The 21224-nt window shown below is 41.0% G+C and overlaps 1 protein-coding gene across 2 annotated transcripts; it reads left to right on the top strand.

The window, feature by feature from the left end:
* The first annotated feature begins 1436 nt into the window (after positions 1 to 1436).
* Positions 1437 to 20681, top strand: RNASEL (ribonuclease L). Of its 2 annotated transcripts, XM_019735977.2 has the most exons (8): positions 1437 to 1615; positions 1976 to 2173; positions 3737 to 5400; positions 12121 to 12206; positions 13365 to 13570; positions 14206 to 14350; positions 16724 to 16857; positions 17523 to 20681. In XM_019735977.2, exons 3-8 carry the CDS (start codon positions 3921 to 3923, stop codon positions 17659 to 17661), a joined length of 2190 nt encoding a protein of 729 aa, XP_019591536.2. In that variant the 5' UTR covers positions 1437 to 1615; positions 1976 to 2173; positions 3737 to 3920; the 3' UTR covers positions 17662 to 20681. The 2 variants fall into 2 exon arrangements, with proteins under 2 accessions (XP_019591536.2, XP_019591709.2); XM_019736150.2 differs by lacking the exon at positions 1976 to 2173.
* Positions 20682 to 21224: the final 543 nt, after the last annotated feature.

The following is a 21224-nucleotide window of genomic DNA, read 5'->3' as shown; positions in this document are numbered from 1 at the left end:
AGGATGAGATTGCGTGATTTAGTATCTATATAGAAAGGACTCAAAGCAGTTCCTGGATATACTAAAGAGCTACATAAATGTTTGCTATCATCATCATCATTCTTATTACTATTATTATTAGTTCAGGCAGCAAAAGCAGCATGCACTGAGACCTGGAGGAGGGAAGAAGCATGATGTGATGGAGAACTGGATGGCAGCAGTGAAGCTGCCCAGGAGGCATAGGGACAGGCAGGCACCATAGCATACCTGAATCAGGTTATATATTGCACTTTTTATGATCTATTTCTGCCTGCTAAGATGCAAGCTCCATGAGGAACTGACACAGTAAACCACTGTATCCCAAGCATACAGAATAGTCTCTGGTAACATAATAAATGCTAATTGAATGAATCATGGGTGCAGGATTATTGACCTTTGTCCTGAAAACTATGGTGAGTCAATGAAGCAGGTGGGGCACTAGGTTAGAGGCTAGGCGGCAAGTTATCCATTTCCTGAGATAAGCAATGCCAAGGTCTGAGGTTAGGCATTGCTCTATAGATGGACGCGGGAGACTTGGTATTGGGATGAGGAGGCAGAGAAGCATCCAGGTGGAGGTGCCGTTTATGGAAATGGAGGAAGAGCAGGAGCAGGTTAGGGGGAGGTGATGGCCTCTGTTTGGGACATGTTCACGATTTGTGGGTCTGAAGCTCAGCAGGGAGGTTAGGGCTGGAGAAAGAGGTGTGGGTGTCATTGGGGCATAATGGGCAATACGGGCTCAGAGTCTGGATGGCACGTCACTGGTGAACATCATGGGACCATGACCCACTCACTATCCCTGGCCCTATTCAGAGTTTGTCGACCAGTGAGACTGGATGGACATCTTTTGAAGACAGGAATATTTCCTCTGTAGCAGCATTCAGTACACAGTACGCAGCTCAGAGCTAGGAAAGTAGTCAAGGACAGAACTTCTAGAGCAGAAAGGAACCTTAGAAGTCATATTACGTGAGGAAACTGAGGCCCAACGTCATTAAACCACCCACCTGAGGTCACTCAGCTAACAGCTCTGGCTGCAGAACGAGGTCTCCAGAATGCCAACCCAGGGCCCTTTTGAGGACAGCAAGCTGAAGGCACCCAGATGAGTGCGGGGGCTTTCTTAGCTTCTCTGAGACTCAGTTTCATCAGCAGCAGGATTGTGAGGGGTTAACTGGGGCCATGTCACTCGTGGAGCCATGAGCATGGAGCCAGGCACCTACTCAGTGCCTAATAAATGTTTACTTTCCATTAATTTCCCTCAAGAAGATAGGGGAGTTGGGAAAACGTGATAAGGATGGAGCTGGCTGCTGCACGCTGAAAGGCTGAAAGGTCGGCTGCGTGATCTGTCATCTGCAGTCAAAGAGCCACTCTTTTATCCGGCGGGCGTAAAAGTGCTGCCTGCACCGGCTACAGCAACCTGAGTGTGGGCGTGTTTCCCATGCCCTCCTTCGTGTTGTCTGTCACTCCTTTCTTGACTCCACCCTGCTGACTCCACCCTGCTGGCTCAGTGACGTCCCCAGAAGGAAATATTTCTCTGCTGACAACAGTATTTGAAGATTAGGCGCTGACAAAAATTAACGGAGGAAGCGGCGGAGGTTAGCAGGTACGATGGGCAGGAGGTGGGGTGCTGGAGAAGTTTGAGAAATCGTTTTCTTTGAAGGAAGGCTTCCTTGGGCTTTGGGGATCTGGAGGTGAAAGGGGCTGTGGCGTTTGGGGGATGGAAGGAGAGGCAGAACCACCCCAGGGTCCTTTAGCCCTGAGCCCTCCGGAGACCTTCATGGTTCTGCCACAATCCATACTGTTTATTCAAGCCGTCCCTGTTTATCAGGGACCTCTGGTTACATGGGGAAACTGAAACTGAAACCAGGATGGTTCCTTGCAGTGCTTTTGCTGGGGTGTCTTTATTCTCTACTCTGATATTTCACTCAGGGTTTCTTCGATTTTCTTTCCTTCCTTTATTCAGACTGGCTCATCTCACAGCTGCTGTAACAGGAACTGTCTACACAAAACTTTGGTTCAAAGATTTCACTGCCGGGTGATTGTGTTTATGTAGCACAGTTGGTTAGACCTTTCAGAGGCTGGAGGCTTTGAGACAGAGTGGATTGCTGAAAAGCGGTTGCTTTGCGAATTTTGCAGCAGGTGAAGTTATATAAAGATTCAGGTAATGGTTTGGTGCTGTCTGATGCTTGAATTAGATCTAAATTGCTCAGATCTGATTGAGGGCAGTGGGACTACATTGCCACTCCCAGGTTCCCTGTTTGTGTAGTATGTCTATGCACATGGGTGGGGAGAATAGAATTCGTTACCATTTCTTTTTTTTTCATAAAGGGACATAATTAGCTCAACCATTCATTGACTGTCTAATATTTGCCACACCCCCTACTTTAATGTACTTTGTACAGGGGACCATGTTTATTGTTTTGTTCTCCATTTGAGGAAACAAAGTTGAGAGTCAACAAGCTAAGGTTAGACAATTAGGAAGTAATGGTCTGAAGTCACACAACCAGGGGCTCAAACTTCGATCTTGCTCAGGTTGAGTCAATGCCATTTCACCACGCTAAATTCCGCTCTTTCACTACTCGACACTTTTTCACTACTTTAAACTACTTTGACTAGGAGCAGACCATGCACAAAGAAGATGTGCATGGAGCCAGTGAACACACTTGAGTGATCAACCTTCCTGTGGTATAAGAATGACAAAGCTACATTTTTTTTCTTATTCAATGTATTTAATAAGAAAAAGGTGTTTAATAACAAAAGCAAATTGACAAAGCTACATTTTTTCTTATTAAATGGGGTTTCTGGCTTTTTTTGTGTGTTTGTTTTTTTAAGAGGTTACTTCTCGTCAGACTGTATTTAAATCACATTGGAAGAAATTTATTAATATAGGTTGAGAATCCTAAAAACAATCATATCCTTTGACCAGTCATTCAAATCTTTGAAATCTACGTATCGTAAGAAATCATTTATGAGGTCTTGCATAAGAAAACAAGCTAAAATAAGGTAAATCTGCTGCAATGTTATTAGGAATTGTTTAAAAATTCTTATTTAAAAAGTCTTGTTTAATGAGAAACAGAAACTCATAGACACAGACAATAGTTTAGTGGTTACCAGAGGGTAAGGGGGGTGGAGGTGGGAGATGAAGGTAAGGGGGATCAAATATATGTTGATGGAAGGAGAACTGACTCTGGGTGGTGAACACACAATGGGATTTATAGATGATGTAATACAGAATTGTACACCTGAAATCTATGTAATTTTACTAACAATTGTCACCCCAATAAATTAAAAAAAAAAAAAAAAAAGTCTTGTTTAAAAATTATTCCTAAAACTGTTCAGTAATAGGGAAATTAAACAACTGTATGATAGCATTTTACACAGCCATTAAAAATGTTTTAAAAGACTCGGTAATAACAGGAAATTATTTATAGTATGACATCACATGAAAGGAAGAAAGATACAAAGTTACTTAGACAGCATGATCCCAGCTGTTTTTTTTAATCTATAGAAATATACTAAATATTAACAATGTCTGTTTCTGGGCAGTGATATTACAATCATTTTCTTATTTTTAATTTATATATATTCAGCAATATTCTGTAATAAAACAGTTCTGTAATAAATAAGTAGATGTATTTTCAAAAAGTTGCTAGGAAAATTAATTTCTCTAAATCAAATGTTTTCTCACTATTATAAAATTACAAAGTACCTTTTTTATCACCAGGTGGAATGTCAGAAGATTCCAAGAATATTGTCCTTCCTCATACTGCTAATATGTAGCAAAATAATCCCTATTTATCGTGACAGGAGTTTCTAGAGCTCCGTGTTTCTTTGATCAAGTCCCAAGGAGATAAATTTTCATTTTCTCAAAGAAAGGCAAAAAGGTATAACCAGTGGTGTTTACCATCATGGAGACGAAGAACAATAACAACCCTCAGGAGAGACCCACATTCTCCAGCAATGGGAAGACTTCAGGGGCGGATAATTATTCGTTGATAAAAGCTGTTAAAAAAGAAGATATTGAGCTGGTCCAGGAATTGCTAGAAAGAGGGGCTGATGTCAATTTCCAGGACAAGGATGGGGGCTGGACACCTTTGCATAATGCAGTACAAAGCGGCAGGAAGGACATTGTAGACCTTCTGCTTCGTTTTGGAGCTGACCCTTGTCGGAGGAAGAAGAACGGGGCCACTCCTTTCATCATTGCTGGGCTTGTGGGCAATGTGGAGCTGCTCCAACTTTTCCTTTCCAAAGGCGCAGATGTCAATGAGTCTGATGAGAATGGCTTTACAGCTTTCATGGAAGCCGCTTCCTATGGTAAGGTTGATGCCTTAAGATTCCTACATGAGAAAGGAGCAAAGGTAAATTTGGGTCGAAAGACGAAGGAGGATCAAGAGAGGCTTAGGAAAGGAGGGGCCACAGCACTCATGGATGCTGCTCAAAACGGACATCTAGAAGTCGTGAAGGTCCTCCTTGATGAGATGGGGGCCGATGTCAAAGCCCGTGACAACATGGGCCGAAATGCTTTGATCCGTGCTTTTCGAAACTCTGATAACAGCAAGCTGGAGGTCATCACTCGCCTTCTGCTGGACTATGGGGCTGATGTCAACGTGAGGGGAGAAAAAGGGAAGACGCCCCTGATTCTGGCAGTGGAAAAGGAGCACATCGGTTTGGTGAAGATGCTTCTAGAACAAGAAGATATAGAGATTGATGACACAGACAAAGAGGGCAAAACAGCACTGCTGTTGGCTGTCGAACTCCGACAGAAAGATATTGCCCAGTTGCTGTGTGAAAAGGGAGCCAGCACAGATTGTGGAGATCTTGTCACGATAGCAAGGCGCAAACACAACATTCCCCTTGTAAAGCTTCTTCTCCGTCATGGAGCCAAAGAAGATTTTCACCCTCCCACTGAAGACTGGGAACCTCAGAGCTCCCATTGGCGACAGGCCCTGAAACAGCTCCACAGGATGTACCGCCCGATGATTGGCAAACTCAAGATCTTTATTGTTAAAGATTATAAAATTGCTGACACGTCGGAAGGGGGCATCTACCTGGGATTCTATGATGACCAAGAGGTAGCCGTGAAGCGATTCTTGGAAGATAGCACACATGGACAAAAGGAAGTGTCCTGCCTCCAGAGCATCCGAGCAAAGAGTGACTTGGTGACATTCTATGGCACTGAGATCCACAGGGGCTGTCTGTATGTGTGCATATCCCTCTGTGAGCAGACACTGGAGAAGCACTTGGCCGAGCACAGAGGGAAGGTGGTGGGAAACGAGGAAGATAAGTTTGCCCGAAACATCCTCTCGTCTATATTTAAGGCTGTTGAAGAGCTACACCTGTTGTGTGGATACACTCACCAGGACCTGCAGCCACAGAACATCTTAATAGGTAAGTCCCCAGTCATCTCTTAGAAAGTATGGGGTCTTTATCGACAAAAGGAAAGCATTTTCATTGCAGATAGGAAAGGGCTAGAGTAAATGTGGGTTGTTCAGTTGAAGGACCAATGCAACAAATTCACAATTACTGTGCAGTCTCTTCAACTACCAGTTAGAACCCTTACCCCACTCGGAGGTCGTGGATGCTAACGGAATACCAGCTAACCTTGCATTGCCCTTGGCAAATACAAATATGAAGGCATGCCTAGAATGGAGCCAGCTACAGAAATGTGCATTTCTAGAGTAGTCTTCAAGTCAGAGAACCCTGAGGGTGTGTTCCTTCAGACAAGGGGGCAATTACTGCGAAACTTAACGCTACAACTGAAGTAAAATTGGGGACGCCAGGACAAGATGTAACAGAGTGAAACAGATCCCAAGAAGGCAGAACAAGTCGGTGTCTATTGGTCTGAACCAAAACCACAATAAATGAAAGCAACACTAAAGGAAACAAGCACAGCTGAGCATTGTCCCAGGAGGCAGTGTGGTAGAGTACAGAGTGCCTTGGTTTTAGGTACTTTTTGGGAAGTTTGCAGCCTAGTTCTGCTACGTTGTAGCTTTATAACCTCAAACAAGTCACTTAAGTCTATGAACCTTGGTTTTTTCATTTGAGCCTGATAATACTTTCTTCATGTGGTTATGAGGTCTAAGTGCAGTGTGTCAAACAGACAAGTCAGTATATTACAAGTGAGAACAGAGGTCTAGGGGGGTAACCAGAAGCAGACACCTACCCTACAGATATGCACTGAGATTTAAGCTCGGTGTAAGGGAACAGGACAAAATGAGCATACAGGTATCTCGGAGAGGCAGAGAACAGTATTTAAGGTCCTAGAGGAGAGAAGTAGGTTTACATAGAAATACAGCTGGGATCTGAGTGTGTTCGGTTTTTACAGCTGCTGATCACAAACTTAGTGGATTAAAACAACAGAAGTGTATTCTCCCACTGTTCTGGAGACCGGAAGTATGAAATCAGTTCCACTGGCCCCAAATCAGGTGTCAGCCGGGCCAAATTCCCTCTGACAGCTATAGGGGAGACTCTGTTCCTTTCCTCTCCCAGCTTCGGGTGGTTACTAGCATTCCTTGGCTTGTGGAGGCATCACTCTAATCTCTGCTTCTGTGGTCATATTGCCTTTTCTGTCGTCAAATCTCCCTCTGCTTCCCTTGTACAAGGATACATGTGACTGCAGTTAGGATTCATCCTGATAACCTGGCATAATCTCTCCCACCTCAAGATTCTTAACTGAATCACATCTGCAAAGTCCCCTTTTGTGCTGTATAAAGAAACAGTCACAGATTCCAGGATGGGGACATGGGTATTTATTTAGTCTGCCATGCTGAGTAACCACAACCCAACTTTAAAGTAAGTATAATTAGTAAAAACAGAGAACAAATGTTGTTTCATCCAAGAAGCAAGGAGAAGCATTGTGAAAAGAACCAAATAAAGAATTTAGAAGTCAAAAACATAACTGTTTAAATATTAAGAACTCAAGACTGGATTGAACATTAAATTAATAAACTAGAAGGTTTACCTGAGAAATTCTCCTAGGAGATAACAAAAGCATAAAGGGATGGAAAGCATTAAAAAAAAAAAAAAAAAGATTAGAGTCATGAATTAGATCCAGAAGTTCTAAAAGGCATTCAGGAGGCGGGAAGACAGGGAATGAGGCTGAAGCAATATTTGAAAAAAGTAGCTTAGAAAACTGGTGCAGCCGCTATGGAAGGCAGTGTGGAGGTTCCTCAAAAAATTAAAAATAGAATTACCATATGACCCAGCAATCCCTCTCCTGGGTATCTACCCCAAAAATCTGAAAACATTTAGAGATAAAGACACGTGTGCTCCAATGTTCATTGCAGCTTTATTTATGGTGGCCAAGACATGGAAACAACCAAAATATCCTTCGATAGATGAATGGATACAGAAGTTGTGGTATATATATTCAATGGAATACTATTTGGCGGTAAAAAAAGATGAAATAGGACCATTTGTGACAACATGGATGGATCTTGAGAGTATAATGCTAAGCGAAATAAGACAGAAAAAGCAGAGAACCATATGATTTCACTGATATGTGGTATATAAGCCAAAAACAAAAGAACAAGACAAACAAATGAGAAACAAAAACTCATAGACACAGACAATAGTTTAGTGGTTACCAGAGGGTAAGGGGGGAGAGGGGTGGGAGATGAGGGTAAAGGGGATCAAATATATGGTGATGGAAGGAGAACTGACTCTGGGTGGTGAACACACAATGGGATTTATAGGTGATGTAATACAGAATTGTACACCTGAAATCTATGTAACTTTACTAACAATTGTCACCCCAATAAACTTTAAATAAAAAAAGTAGCTGAGAATGTACCAGGATTAAAGAGAGATATAGGTCTCATATTAAAAAAAAAAAAAAAAAACTCAGTAAAAGCTGAGGATAAATAAGGGAAAAAAGAACAAGCCACTGAGTCACATCTTAAAGGAATTTCAAAACATCAAGGGAAAAAAGAGAAAAACTCAAAAGCTATCAAGAAAAAAACAAATTACCAACATAGAAACCAGATTTGTATTGGCATAAGAATTTTCTCATTAGCAACCTGGATGCAAAAAGATAGAGCTGAAGAGAAAGAACCTATTTAACAGCTGCAATGGAATGAGTATTTGTGCTCCCCCCAAATTTATATGTTGAAACTCTAATCCCAGTGTGATGGGCCTTTGGGAAGCAATTATGTCAAGAGGGTGGAGCCCTCATGAATGGAATTGGTGCCGTTTTTTTCACAATCAGAAATTTTTTTTTTCAGATTTATTGAGATAAAATTGACATAACATTGTGTAAGTTTAAGGTGTACAATGTGATTATTTTATATTCATATATATTGTGAAATGATTACACAATATGGGTAGTTAACATGTCCATCACCTCACAGTTACCATTTTGTGTGTGTGTGTTGAGAACTTTTAAGTTCTAGTCTCTTAGCAACTTTCAAATATACAATAGAATATTGTTACTCATAGTCACCAAGCCATACATTAGATCCCAGAACTTACTCACTTATAAGGAAATTTGTACCCTTTGACCACCTTTAGCCATTTCCCCCACTCCCACCAATCTACTCTTTGTTTCTATGAGTTCAGTTTTTTTAGATTCCACATAAAGTGAGATCATATAGTATTCATCTTTGTCTTACTATATTTAGCATAATGACTTCAGGGTTCATCCACATTATCATAAATGGCAGGATTTCCTTCTCTTTTATGGCTGAATAATATTCCATTATATATACAAAGGATGCCAAAAAAATGTACACACATTTTAAGAAAGAAAAAAACTGTATTAAAATTGTAATAATATATACCGATAACAAAAGATAAATACAAGTCATGTTTAACTTCTGCAATGACAAGAGGTGCTCAAAGTGGTTACCATCAGTGTAATTTTAATATAGGTTTTTTCTTTCTTAAAATGTGTTTGCATTTTGTGGCACCCTCTGAATATATATACACACATATATATGTATATGTATATATACACACACACATATATATACATATATATATATATACACACACACACATATATTTGCATTTTCTTTATCCATTCAGCTGTTGACAGACACTTAGCTTGTTTCCATATCTTGACTATTGTAAATAATGCTGCAATGAATTTGGGCGTGAAAATATCTCTTCAAGATACTGATTTCATTTCCCTCAGATACATACCTAAAAGTGGGATTGCTGTAGCTCTATTTTTAATTTTTTGAGATTCCATACTGTTTTCTATAGTGACTGCACAAATTTACACTCCCACCAACGTGCACAAGGGTTCCCTTTTCTCCACATCCTCACCAGCACTTGTTATCGCTTGTCTTGTTGATAATGGCCATTCTAACAGGTGTGAGGTGATATCACATTGTGGTTTTGATTTGCATTTCTCTGATGATTAATAGTGCTGAGCACCTTTTCATGTAACTGTGGGTCATTTTTATGTCTTCTTCGGAAAAATGTGTATTCAGGTCCTTTGCCCATTTTTAATCAGAGTATTTTTTGTTTGTTATTGAGTTGTATGAATTTTTTTTATATTTCGATATTAACCCCATATCAGATACATGACTTGCAAATATTTTCTCCCATTTAGTAGGCTGCCTTTTCATTTTATTGATAATTTCTTTGGCCATCCAGAAGCTGTTTAGTTTAATGTAGTCCCATTTGTTTATTTTTGCTTTTGTTGCTTGTGGTTTTGGTATCATATCCAAAACAAAAATCATGGCTCAGAACAATGTCAGTGAGATTTTATTGTATTCTTCTGAGAGTTTTGTGGTTTTAGGTCTTATATTTAAGTTTCTAACCTACTTTGAATTAATTTTTGTGAGGGGTGTAACATACGGGCCTAGTGTCATTCTTTTGCATGTGACGATCCAGTTTTCCCAACATTAGTTTTTAAAGAGACTCTCTTTTCCCCATTGAGTATTCTGGGCTCTCTTGTCAAATACCAGTTGACCCGTATATGTGTAGGTTTATTTCCGGGCTCTCAATTTCTGTTCCATTGGCTTATGAATCTGGTTTCATGCCGGTATCATACTGCCTTGATTACTATAGCTTTGTAATATAGTTTGAAATCAGGAAGTGTGATGCCTCAGCTGTATTCTTGTTTCTCAGATTGCTTTGGCAGGATTAGTGCCCTTATATGACTATGTCATAGAGTTAGCTAGCTGTCTTTCCACCATGTAGGACACAGCAAGATGATGGTTATCTGTAAACCAGGAAGAGGAACCTCGCCAAGAACCCAACCCTGCTGACACCCTGATCTTGGACTTCCCACACCCAGAACTGTGAATAATAGATTTCTGTTCTTTGAGCCATCCACTCTATGGTAATTTGTCATAGCAGCCAGAGCCGACTGAGACAGCAGCCAAATTGTTATTGTTCACATGTGACTCAAAATACATGTGGTAAGCATTCAAGGATTCAGGAAAACTTTCTAACCACAGACCCTTCGTGAAAGAACTGCTAAAGGACATGCATCAGGGAGGAGAGAAAGAGTCTGGGAGGAAACAATGACTTCTAAGGAGCAAGAATGAACAGAAAAATCATTCATTTTTAAAGTAACGGAAACATGGATTGTTTTCTTTAAAATAAACATTAAAAAATATTAGTCTTAGGTGATATCACTGAGGTGAGGACGAATTGCAGAGTGAAAGACAAGAGGACTGAGGTTCTCGATTCACTGGCAGCGGGGGAGTGGGCAGATTTCGTCCGAACTCTGCCCATCCACTGTTTGTGAACAGTCCGTGATTATATAAGTACAGAAACTAAGTGTAAGCATTTACAATTTTTCATTGCACTGTAACAGTGTCTGTTGAATCTAAAAATAAAAAAATTGGGGCCTGTGGGGGCGGGAATCAAGTGTTGGAAGAGATGTGAAGAGTTCCATTAGCGTCACCTTTAAGTAGCAGAAAACTCCACTCAAAGTGGCTTAAACAAGCGAAGGGAATTTATCAGTTCCAATGACTGATACAGTCTATGGTTTATGATCTGCACCCCATCTCCCCCTTCAACCTCATTACCGGCCACTTTCTGACTTCATCCTTCTTCTTTGGGCCCTTGGGCTTTCTTTTTGTCACAGTGGAATTCTCCAGTTTCCTTTCTGTCTCGAATTCCTAGAGAGACTCCATTCTCTCTTCCCAACTCTGTTCACCTACTCAAACTATACTCATCTTTTCTGCCTAAGTGTCTCTTATTTAAGGAGGACTTCTCCTCACCACCCAAATAGCCCTGTAGTTCTTCTTGTAATATATTTTTAGAGCACTCTGTGCTTCTGGCTAGCATTTTCAAAATTACAATTAATTCTTTGTTTCCCTGTGTAATTATTTGTTTAGTATCGGTCTCCTCACCCGGAGACTTTGAATTCCCTAGGGCTGGGACGGTGTGCCCTTTCTTCACTGTCCTTTTCTCCTCACTCAGCGCTTGGTGCATCATTTAATGGGTTCATTTTCTGTTCAACTCCGGGATTCCACACAACATTGAAGCTCGGAGTGAAAGGAGTTCGAGAAGCACACAATTGCTCTGGCTGTCATCCTACCTGGGGTTACCGAGCCTTCCTTCTCAGACTCTTCCAAGCCAGAAGCATCACTGACTTGCCTTCCTGTCATCTTGTTCCTGACCATTCTCAGCCACGCATCCCTCTTTCTGAGGACTCAGTGGCCTCCTTCAAGGAAAAAAGATTCTGAAGGAGTCAAGGAAGCAGTGACTCATCACAAGCACATGGTAGATCCACAATAACTGATTACCATGTCGTCGTGGGCTGTGGCTAGTGGGCAGGTTTGGTTTGGAGCCTTGCTGGTTCGTCATAGGCTTAACTCTGCCAACAGCTCTGTTACAAGTCTGTGCTCTTTGCCTCCAGGAATTGCATGAATGGGATGCTAGTTAAATTTATCCTCAGCCTTCCCACCCCCCCAACCCGGGCTGGAAGAAGTAAAATGTAATACCTGCTGTTGGCAGATGCCTAATAGGTCACATGACACAGCACACAGGCCGGTGTTTTGAGGAGTAAAGAACAATGCAGATATAAGCTCTATTATTGCCTTCTTTAGAGATGATGGGCTGCACATTGTGTTACATTATTTAAATGAGTTACTCCCAACATGGAGAATGAGGATTTTCAACACACCTCTACAAACTATTCCTTAGATTTCAAGAACACTGTTCGCCTGGCAGATTTTGATAAAAGCATCAAGTGGGCTGGAGACCCAGAGGAAATCAAGAGCGATCTAAAGGTAATTTCGATAGTCGGTTTATTTTTCCATCTTTCTGCTTCCTTTTTCGTTCATTACCTTATTTCCTGTGGCCAATTAGGGGACATTCCCAGAGGTCACTGCCTTCGCTCCCCAGCAGACAATGGTATTTCCCTGGGTTGGTGTGGAGCTGGTTGCTGCTGTGATCTCTTTCTGTGTCTCTTTGGATCTCTCTCTTTCCCCACTAGCTTTACATGGAAATAAATTGAGCAATCCACACCTTTTCTCAAATTACCTCCAGGAGGTTTCTCCAAAACAGCTCCAAAATTCCTGCAGGAGGAATTCGCTACCTAAGAACAAAGTAAATGGGATTTCTTTTCTCATGTCACTCAAATTCCAAAAATGGCCAGATCCTAAGGCTCTCTGAAACACCTGGGAGGGATGGGGTCCATCCACAGCTCGAAAGAGGCTATGCTTGGCCAAACTGGTGAAGATCCTGAAATAACTGGTTCTCCCGAGAAGAGACAGCACCTGGCCTCTGCAGACCAAAGCTCCCCACTGATTCCAAGCCTGTCAGGGCAGCTGTCTCCTGGAGAGTTAATCTTCAATCCAATGGGCAAAAGCTCTCCATCCCTGGGTCTGGCCTTTGTGGTTCAGCGGCTCCAGATTTCAGCTCCTCCCCTGACTGGTGTCTTGCTTGATGCAGGCATTCCTATGCTGGCCTCTTTCTTGGCCTTTCCTTCCTGCCATTGCCCAACTCCTGGGGCCATCACTATGTCCCACTGGACCCGGATGGGCTCCTTTACCTCCTGCCTCACATAGGCCCGACCCAAAGTCCCAGTTCCCAGGTAGGCTCCTGGCTCCACTTGTTTAAAACATTCTTCTTTTCTCCTATTTATCTAATTTCTGCCCCTACTTTAAGGTCCAGCTTGAATCCTTCTACCTCTAAGCAGTCTGTTCTGACAACTCTAGGCCAGGGTTATCTTTTGCTCCTTACAAACCTAAACTGTGGGGACCATACACTGCCTTGAAGAGTTCTCTATGTACAGACCTGTGTCTTCTCTCCTTAACCAGCCTGTGGACTCCTTGGGATTCCGCCCAATTTCCATTTGCCCCTAGCCTGCACCACACGCTCCAAGGTTACCCAAATAGAGTGATAATTCACAAGCATCTTCAGCTTGACTGATGGCTCTTGTACAGGCCCTTGGACTGCTGGTCCTATATGTGATAAAGAGAGGAGAAATCCCTTTCGAGACGCTGAAGACTCAAAGTAATGATGAGGTGATTCGACATTCTCCAAATGAGGAAATTGCGAACCTCATTCATCACCTTTTCTACCCTGGGGAAAATGTGAAGGACCATCTGACTGGCCTGCTGAGCCATCCTTTCTTTTGGAGTTGGGAGTGGTAAGTAAAACTTGACTGTGTATCACAGGCTTCCAGAATGGAGAGAGTGAGTGTTTTAGTCAGTATCTCTAGAGAAACAGAACAATAGGGAAATTTATACCAATATATGTATATATGTACACACACACACACACACACACACACACACACACACACGAGGGCAATCTGCTTTACGACTCCACTGATTCAAATGCCAATCTCACCTGGAAACACTCTTATAAACACACCCAGAATAATGCTTAACCTGGGCACCCTGTGGTCAGTCAATTAACAAATAAAATTAGCCATCACAATGAAGTGGTGTGGGCAGAGCAGGAGTCAGACTGTGAATCAGCTTTCTGCTCAGCTGGGCATTTCCTGGCTGTGTGTTCTTGGAGGGGTGACTTAACCTCTCTGGGTTATGGTTCTCTCCTCCAAAGAATAGGAGAGAGAGAGAGAGAGAGAGAGAGAGAGAGAGAGAGAGAGAGAGAGAGAGAGAGAGAGAGAGAGAGAGGCTGTCTCTCCCATCATGCAGATTTTTTAAAGACATGGTTTTACTACTTTTGTTAAAACCCAAAATTTAACATTTTGGAAAGAATCTCTTTCTAGAAAGAGTGGGAAGGATGGAAAGACCTTGATAACTCTTTCATCCTCAGTCGCTATAGGACCCTTAGGAATGTGGGGAATGAATCTGACATCAAAACACGAAAACGGAATAGCAAGATCCTCCAACTCCTGGATTCTCAAATCCACCCTGGACCATCAGAACGTCCCAGAATGTTTAACCGGTGGACTACTAAGGTACGAACACTTCTTTTGGTTGGGGAGTTATTCCAGGAATAAGAAGCTGTGTAATGTTTTATGATAGTTTTTCTAAGTAACTTTTTTTTATACTATTGGCCTGACCCAGCCGAGAAGTGAAAGAGGGGATTTCCCCTCTCTTCCTCCTCTTCCTCACCCCCCTCTGCCATTTTGGGTCTCTGCTCTCCCTTTTGGAGTCCACGCTCTCCTGACAGAGTCTCATCTAGACTCCTCTTTAGGATGGCCTTGTCCCAGCCTGTGACCCTTTCCCTTTTCTGTGGCTCTTTTCCTCAAGACACCTTCTCTGAGAAGGGCCTGGCTAATAATCCCATTACCACTGTGACACGAGCAAACAGAGGTGCTCCACCGTGAGGCATTTCAGTCCAGGGCCTCCACTGCCTCTGAACTTCCCACTTTTGATGAGCCACATAACATACCTACATTCTGTCTGAGACAACAGACTATGAAGAGGAGATGATCTTTCCAACTCTTCCTGTTCAAGAAAAGGTCCACCTAACTTGAACTACATTTTATGGAACATAAAAGATTAGTCACCATCTTGATCTAGTCAGTAGTATCAGAGCTTACATTATTATTAATTAGCAGACACCTGTCAAGTACCAGGGATATGCTAGGCCCATGTGAAACCATGGATATATAAAGCAGAGAACAGCATGGTCCATGCGGTGTCTGGAGAACCATGGAAAAGATGGCTGTGTGATCCATGCTGCGTACCCAGAGACAGGTGCAAAGCACTATGGGAGAATCCACGATTCTCAGGTCTTTCACTGAGACTAACAGCTTCCCTCTCTTAGGCCTGACATAAGACTCTGCTTCTCTCACACCTCTTTGTTTCTGGGTCTCATTTTGCTTTCCTTCCCTCCCTTGCCTCTAGATTATACATCATACTGATAATTGCTGGCTTCCATCTTTCTTACTTGAGGGCAAAGACCATCCATTGTCTTGTCTGTTATTCTATTCCTGGCATGGAGCAAGTATGCCATGACTCTTTGCCAAATGAGTGTCGATAAAACTTCAGCTAAAACTTATAGAAACAGAGAAATATGAAACCAGAGCAGATGATAGTAATAGCTAATAATTATGTAGTGCCGACTGTATGGTAGCTATACTTCTCAGGACTTTATGTGAGTTACGACAGGCCAATCTTCATAACAACTTCTGAGACAGTTAGCTCCATTTTGCAGCTTGGCAAACTGAGACACAGGCAAACTATTTTTCCAAAGGCACAGAGCCAGTAAAGGGTGTAGAAGGATTTGAAGTTGAGCAGTCTGGTTATAGAGGTCATACACTAAAGCCACTCACTACACAAAGCTGTGACGCAGTCAAGTCCACTAACTCATTTAAATGCTGAGGAAACTGAGGTTCAGAGGTGGGACCCCAAATACCCAGGACCAGAAAGCCAGAGATTGGCAGAGCTGGAAAGAGAATCCCGTTCTTTGGTTTCCTAATTCATTGGTTCTTTCCCTTACATCATTGACCTATATTGAATTTAGGTTGACGTCAAGTCTTATCTTTTGATTCCCATTTTAGACTTTATCTTTCTGTTGATTTTAGTGACTTGCCCATTTTCATTGTCGTACAATCAGTTTTGGGCGGCTCAGGTCCAGAGCCAAGTTTTCCTGTGCATACGCCTGCCTTCTTTCCATGGGCTGCCCCATGCTGCCACACGTACATTGCTCAGCATTTCCCACATGTGCCCCACACATAGTACGTGTGGGCAGTCTCAGGGCTCTTCACTAGTCTTGGTCCAATCACTCTTCCTAAGGGAGCCTCTGGCTTTATGGCTGTTGCAGCTTGTGCTCTTACCCCAAACTCTTTCTGAATATGAGAGCCACCTACAAAGGGGAAGGCATTAATATGACAGAAGTTGCCCAAGGACACCTAGAGGCAAGGAGGAACATGGAACTTTGGAAATATAATTAAAAAGAAAACAAACAAAAGACAACTACACTCACTTTGGCAATGGCCGCCAGGCCTGCTTTCCGTCAGGAGAAAATGTTATCGAATATGAATTTGGAAGGGTGGCCACAAGGATACAAATATTGTCAAGTATACTGAGCAAATTTCCTAGTATCGTAGTCAAAGATGTTCTAAAACGTGTTTTTATATATTGAATTTCTCGTGAAAACAATTCACTTGGAATAGAGATACACGAATTTAAAGTCACTCGTAATTCCACATCCAAACACAACTACAGTTAGCATTTTGGTGTGTAGTGTTTACTCCCATTATTTTCTTTTAATGAGTGGTAATTTTTGATAGATATTCAAATTTGTATTTTGCCTTTTTTGTATTACACCAGGATTTATTTTGTGTTGCTGCCATGTTTTTGTGTAATGTTTTGTTGTTTAGATTATCCCCTATGTTATGAAGAAAATGAATGCATTTTATGAAAAAAATGGCAACTTCTACACAGACACCGTGGGTGATCTGCTAAAGTTCATCCGGAATTTAGGGGAACACATTGACGAAAAAAAGAACAAAAAGTAAGTATTGTTTTCATTCCTGTAAGTCATATACGAAATGAGGATGACTTTAAAATCCAATTATCAATTTATATCTGCTATTTGATGGGAAGAACAAAATTTATTTTGATGAAAGAAAGGTAATTCCTCCCCTCTGTTTGGAAAAGGGCCATTACAAGGGTCTAACAGTGAACGATGGATGTGCCCAGCTCTCATCTTCCTTTTTAGCTTCTTCTGAGTCTCACTGAACAGAAGGGTAGTGATTTGCTTGTGTGAAGAAACACCTGGGGACCAGGCAGCTGGATAAAGTGAATGTAACATTATAAAAGTCTAAAAAGTAGCCCCATGTTAATTAAATCAGCGTTTGCTGCCAAAAACATTAGCTGCAAACTCATAAAAAAATTTTTCAGGTTCCAGGGCTGTTTCAGATTTTGGAAATGTAGAGAAGGGATTGTGGAATCATATTATGCCCATTTTATGGATGATAAAACTGAGGTTCACAAAACCACATTACCAAAGTTCACAGAATTAAAGTGTCAGGAGATAACTCTTGCTCTGTCAGATTCCCAAGTCCTCATTCATTCTGCTTTAGAAATCCAGGGACCAAGGCGATCTTGGGGGGCCATATGCTATAAAGAGGGAGGAACTTGGGGCAAGCGTGCCAACATATTTACATTTCATTTCAGGATGAAGTCGAAAATTGGAGACCCTTCCCAGTATTTGCAGAAGACATTCCCCGATCTGGTCTTCTATGTCTATATGAGACTACAGAACACAGAATACACAAAGTATTTCCCCAAAACTCACAAAGAAGCCATGGCATGATGGGGCCAGCACTGGGAAGGCTGGCCAGCTTGGAGTGCTGACCGAGCCTTCTGAGTTCAGGGAGGTCCTTATTAGCTGTATAATCCTGAGCAAATCACAGCTCTCTGGGCCTCTTAACTAACCTGGTTGCTTGGGAGGGATGAGTTAGGTCGCTGGTTGTCAGTTTCTGGCATTATGCCCAGTATTCCCCATGTTTATAACAACAAAAACGTATATGCTCAAATTACCCTGGCCCTTTTTATGGGTAAAAAAAAGCTTAAGAGGCAGGAGCTGAGAAAGCATCCTGCTAAGATTCCTTTTGTAAGTTGCCCCAAAGGGGTGAGAGCCTAGACCTTTAATGCTGTATGTTTTACATCAATTATCTCATGTAATTCTCCCAGTGATCTTGCAAGATGGGTTAATATCCCTCCTTATGAACTAATGACCTTGAGACTCAGAGAGTTTGAACTACTTGCCCCAGATCACACAACTTGTACAGAGCACTGTATAAATACATGTGGTGTTATTGTTACCTCTCACTTGGGCACATTAGAACTTCATTACTCTAAAAGGAATTTGTCAAAGGGGTTCCAGGTGGCTCATTCATTCATTCATTCATTCATTGAGTACTGAGCACTAGTAAGTCTAAGCACTAATGGTACGAACTCCCTTCCTTCTAGAACCACCTGCGCTGATTTTCTATGAACTTAAGGCAGTAGTTCTCAACGAGGGATAATATATATTTGATTTGCATCATTACTGCCTAGGAAAATGTCTGCTGTACGACAATATTCAGTAAATATTCATTGAAAAATGAATGAACTTTCTTCACATATGAGTAATAACACTACCGTACATTTTTATGGTGCTTTATAATTTATAATTATACCTGCATATTTTATCTCTTAGTTTTCAAAACAATCCTTTAAGGTCAGTGCTGTTATCCTCATTTTTCAGATGAGGAGACTAAGGTTAGAGACATGTTGACTTACTCTGATATATAGCTAGGAAGCACCACTGTCTTGATTTGAACAGATTTTCTGGCATTAAGTCTGATGTTCTTTCCACTTCTCCTCATTGTGATGGTAAAAAAGGAGCTTTGTAATGGGAACAGCTGGGAAAAACCAATATCTTAGGTACTTCCTGAAGAGGAGGCAGTTTCAAATGGGTGTCACTGAATGCAATCAAAAAGTACTAAAGAAACAAACTTAAGGCTTTTATTTAAGGTTTTAGGAGTGGCAAGCTTACGTGAGCTTTTAAAATTAAGCCTTGGTTTTCTGATTTGTAATGAGTGCCTAGCGATGTCAACCATTTATATCAACTGGAATCAGCTGGCTAAGAATTATTTTTGCACAGTGCTTTTCAGGCCACAGAACACTCGCATTCTCTCATTGCACCATCCTTGTCAACATAATGCCAAGCTGGCTCCCTCCTTTCTTATCTTGATCTTGTTTATTAACTTTAAATAACCAACACCATTTAGAATTACAAAGGTGTTTATTTGAACGTTTGAATTAACAGATGAAAGAGGTTGCAATTCCACAAGGGTGTGTGGCATCACCACCCAGCCTACTTAAAAGACAACAGCTGTACTCCAGGGATCTGAAGTCACTAGCATATGAGATATACTTTTTTCTCAGTAGTGCACTTCTGCCCACTTCTGCTCTAGACTGGAAGTCACCTTCCCAACACCTGCTCCAAGCACGTTCTCACCCACATTGTACCTAATTTAGCATCAGGAGGTCCTGGTGGGCAGGCCAGTGGCCTTGAAAGCAGCTTCTTTCTCCACCCCTACAGTCACAGATTAGTCTTCTTGGATGACTGGCATTCCCCTGATGCCCTTTAGAGCAAAACAGAAGACTGGTGAGTAGATAATCTATGAAGATTCCCTCCCTCAAAACATTGGCAGTGTATACTGGTGTGTCTTTTATGCTGGCGTTCGTGGTAGCAAAGAGCACCCAGAGGGCAGAGTTTATTTGTCACTGTGCTCGAACTGTGTCCTCAATTTGCTTCTCCACTCTGGTGACACAAGTTAAGGAACTTACATTAGGTAAGGGACTAAATTGTGGTCCCCACCATGAAGTTCTACTAGCCCCAAAGTAAGAATAGCACTTATTCTGCCCCTACCCCTGAATCAGGAGTGTAGTGCCCATTTAAGAGACACAATACAGATTCAGACATGTTCAGTGATTTGTCCAATGCCACCCATATGCTAGTGACTTCAGATGCCTGGAGTACAGTTGCCTTCTTTAAGTAGGCTGGGTAGTGATGCCACACACCCTCGTGGAATTGCGATCTCTTTTATATATGAATTCAAACCTTCTAATAAATACCTTTGTAATTCTAAACGGTGTTGGTTATTTAAAGTTAGTGGCAAGGCTAGGGTTTTTCCACATTTCAGGTAGGATTCTTGTATATTATTGGATGAGAAGTAATCAAAAGTAAAACAAGACTTGTGAGGTGTTAGGTTTTTTGTTTGTGTCTATTTTGTTTGTTTGTTTGTTTGTGTTTTAGTTAATGGAAGGGTCAAAAATAACCAGAATCAAAATAAACTTGAACTTTGAGACATAAACTCATTTTTAAATGAGTAATAAAATTTAAGATTAATGTTGTTTTGTGAGAAATCTAAATTTGTGTTATAATTCATATTATTGGATAAATAATAACATGGGAGTATCAGAAATAAAAAACCCCATACTCCCATTATGATAATAAACTTTAAAATGTCTGTATTCCATATTAGATTTTGTGTATATGCATAGGAGAGTTTCACATAATTGATACCCTAGTGTATTACTCTATTCAAATGCTTTTTTAACTTATTATAAACATAACATCATGTTGATTTATGGTAATTATTTTGAATGACTGTATAATGTTCTATGAAGTTAAGATACCAAAGATTGTTTAAACATTTCTATTTGGCTTATGTTTAGTTTGCCTCTTCTTAGTAATATGAATAACACTCCAAGGAACTACTTTAAGCATATAACTTCATCCTTTTAAAAATAAAAAACAGAGTTGGTGCTTGAAATGTGTAAGGTGGGTATGTGTGTGTATATTTAATTTTAGTTCATTGCAGGAAATTTTAGAGAAGAAGAAGAAAATAAATGCCTCCTTTTAATCTCAACACTTAGAATAATTACCATTAAACTTCTGGTGTTTTAAAGATGCACATTCGTTACATAATTATCTTAACAATCATTGGGACTTCTATATACATATACTATTAATCATAGTAAATAGAAAATTAGAAAAAGAACAAAGTAAATTCAAAGTAAGCAGAAAAAAAGAAATAAGAAGAACCAGAGTAGAAATCAATGAAATTGAAAACAGAAAGTCAGTAGAGAAAATCAATGAAACAACAAGCTGGTTCTTTGAAAAGATCAGTAATGTCAATAAACCTCTAGCCAGGCTAAGAAAAACAGAGAAAGAACACAAATTACTAATATAAACGACAGAAGGGACATCACTATAGATCCCATGGACATAAATAGGATAATAAAGGAATACTATGAACAACTCTATGCCACAAATTTGATAACCTGGATAAAGTGGACCAATTACATGAAAGACACAATTTG

Source organism: Rhinolophus sinicus, linkage group LG17 (assembly GCF_036562045.2).
Source record: "Rhinolophus sinicus isolate RSC01 linkage group LG17, ASM3656204v1, whole genome shotgun sequence".
Classification (NCBI taxonomy): domain Eukaryota; kingdom Metazoa; phylum Chordata; class Mammalia; order Chiroptera; family Rhinolophidae; genus Rhinolophus; species Rhinolophus sinicus.
This window is presented reverse-complemented; position numbering and strand designations above follow the sequence as displayed.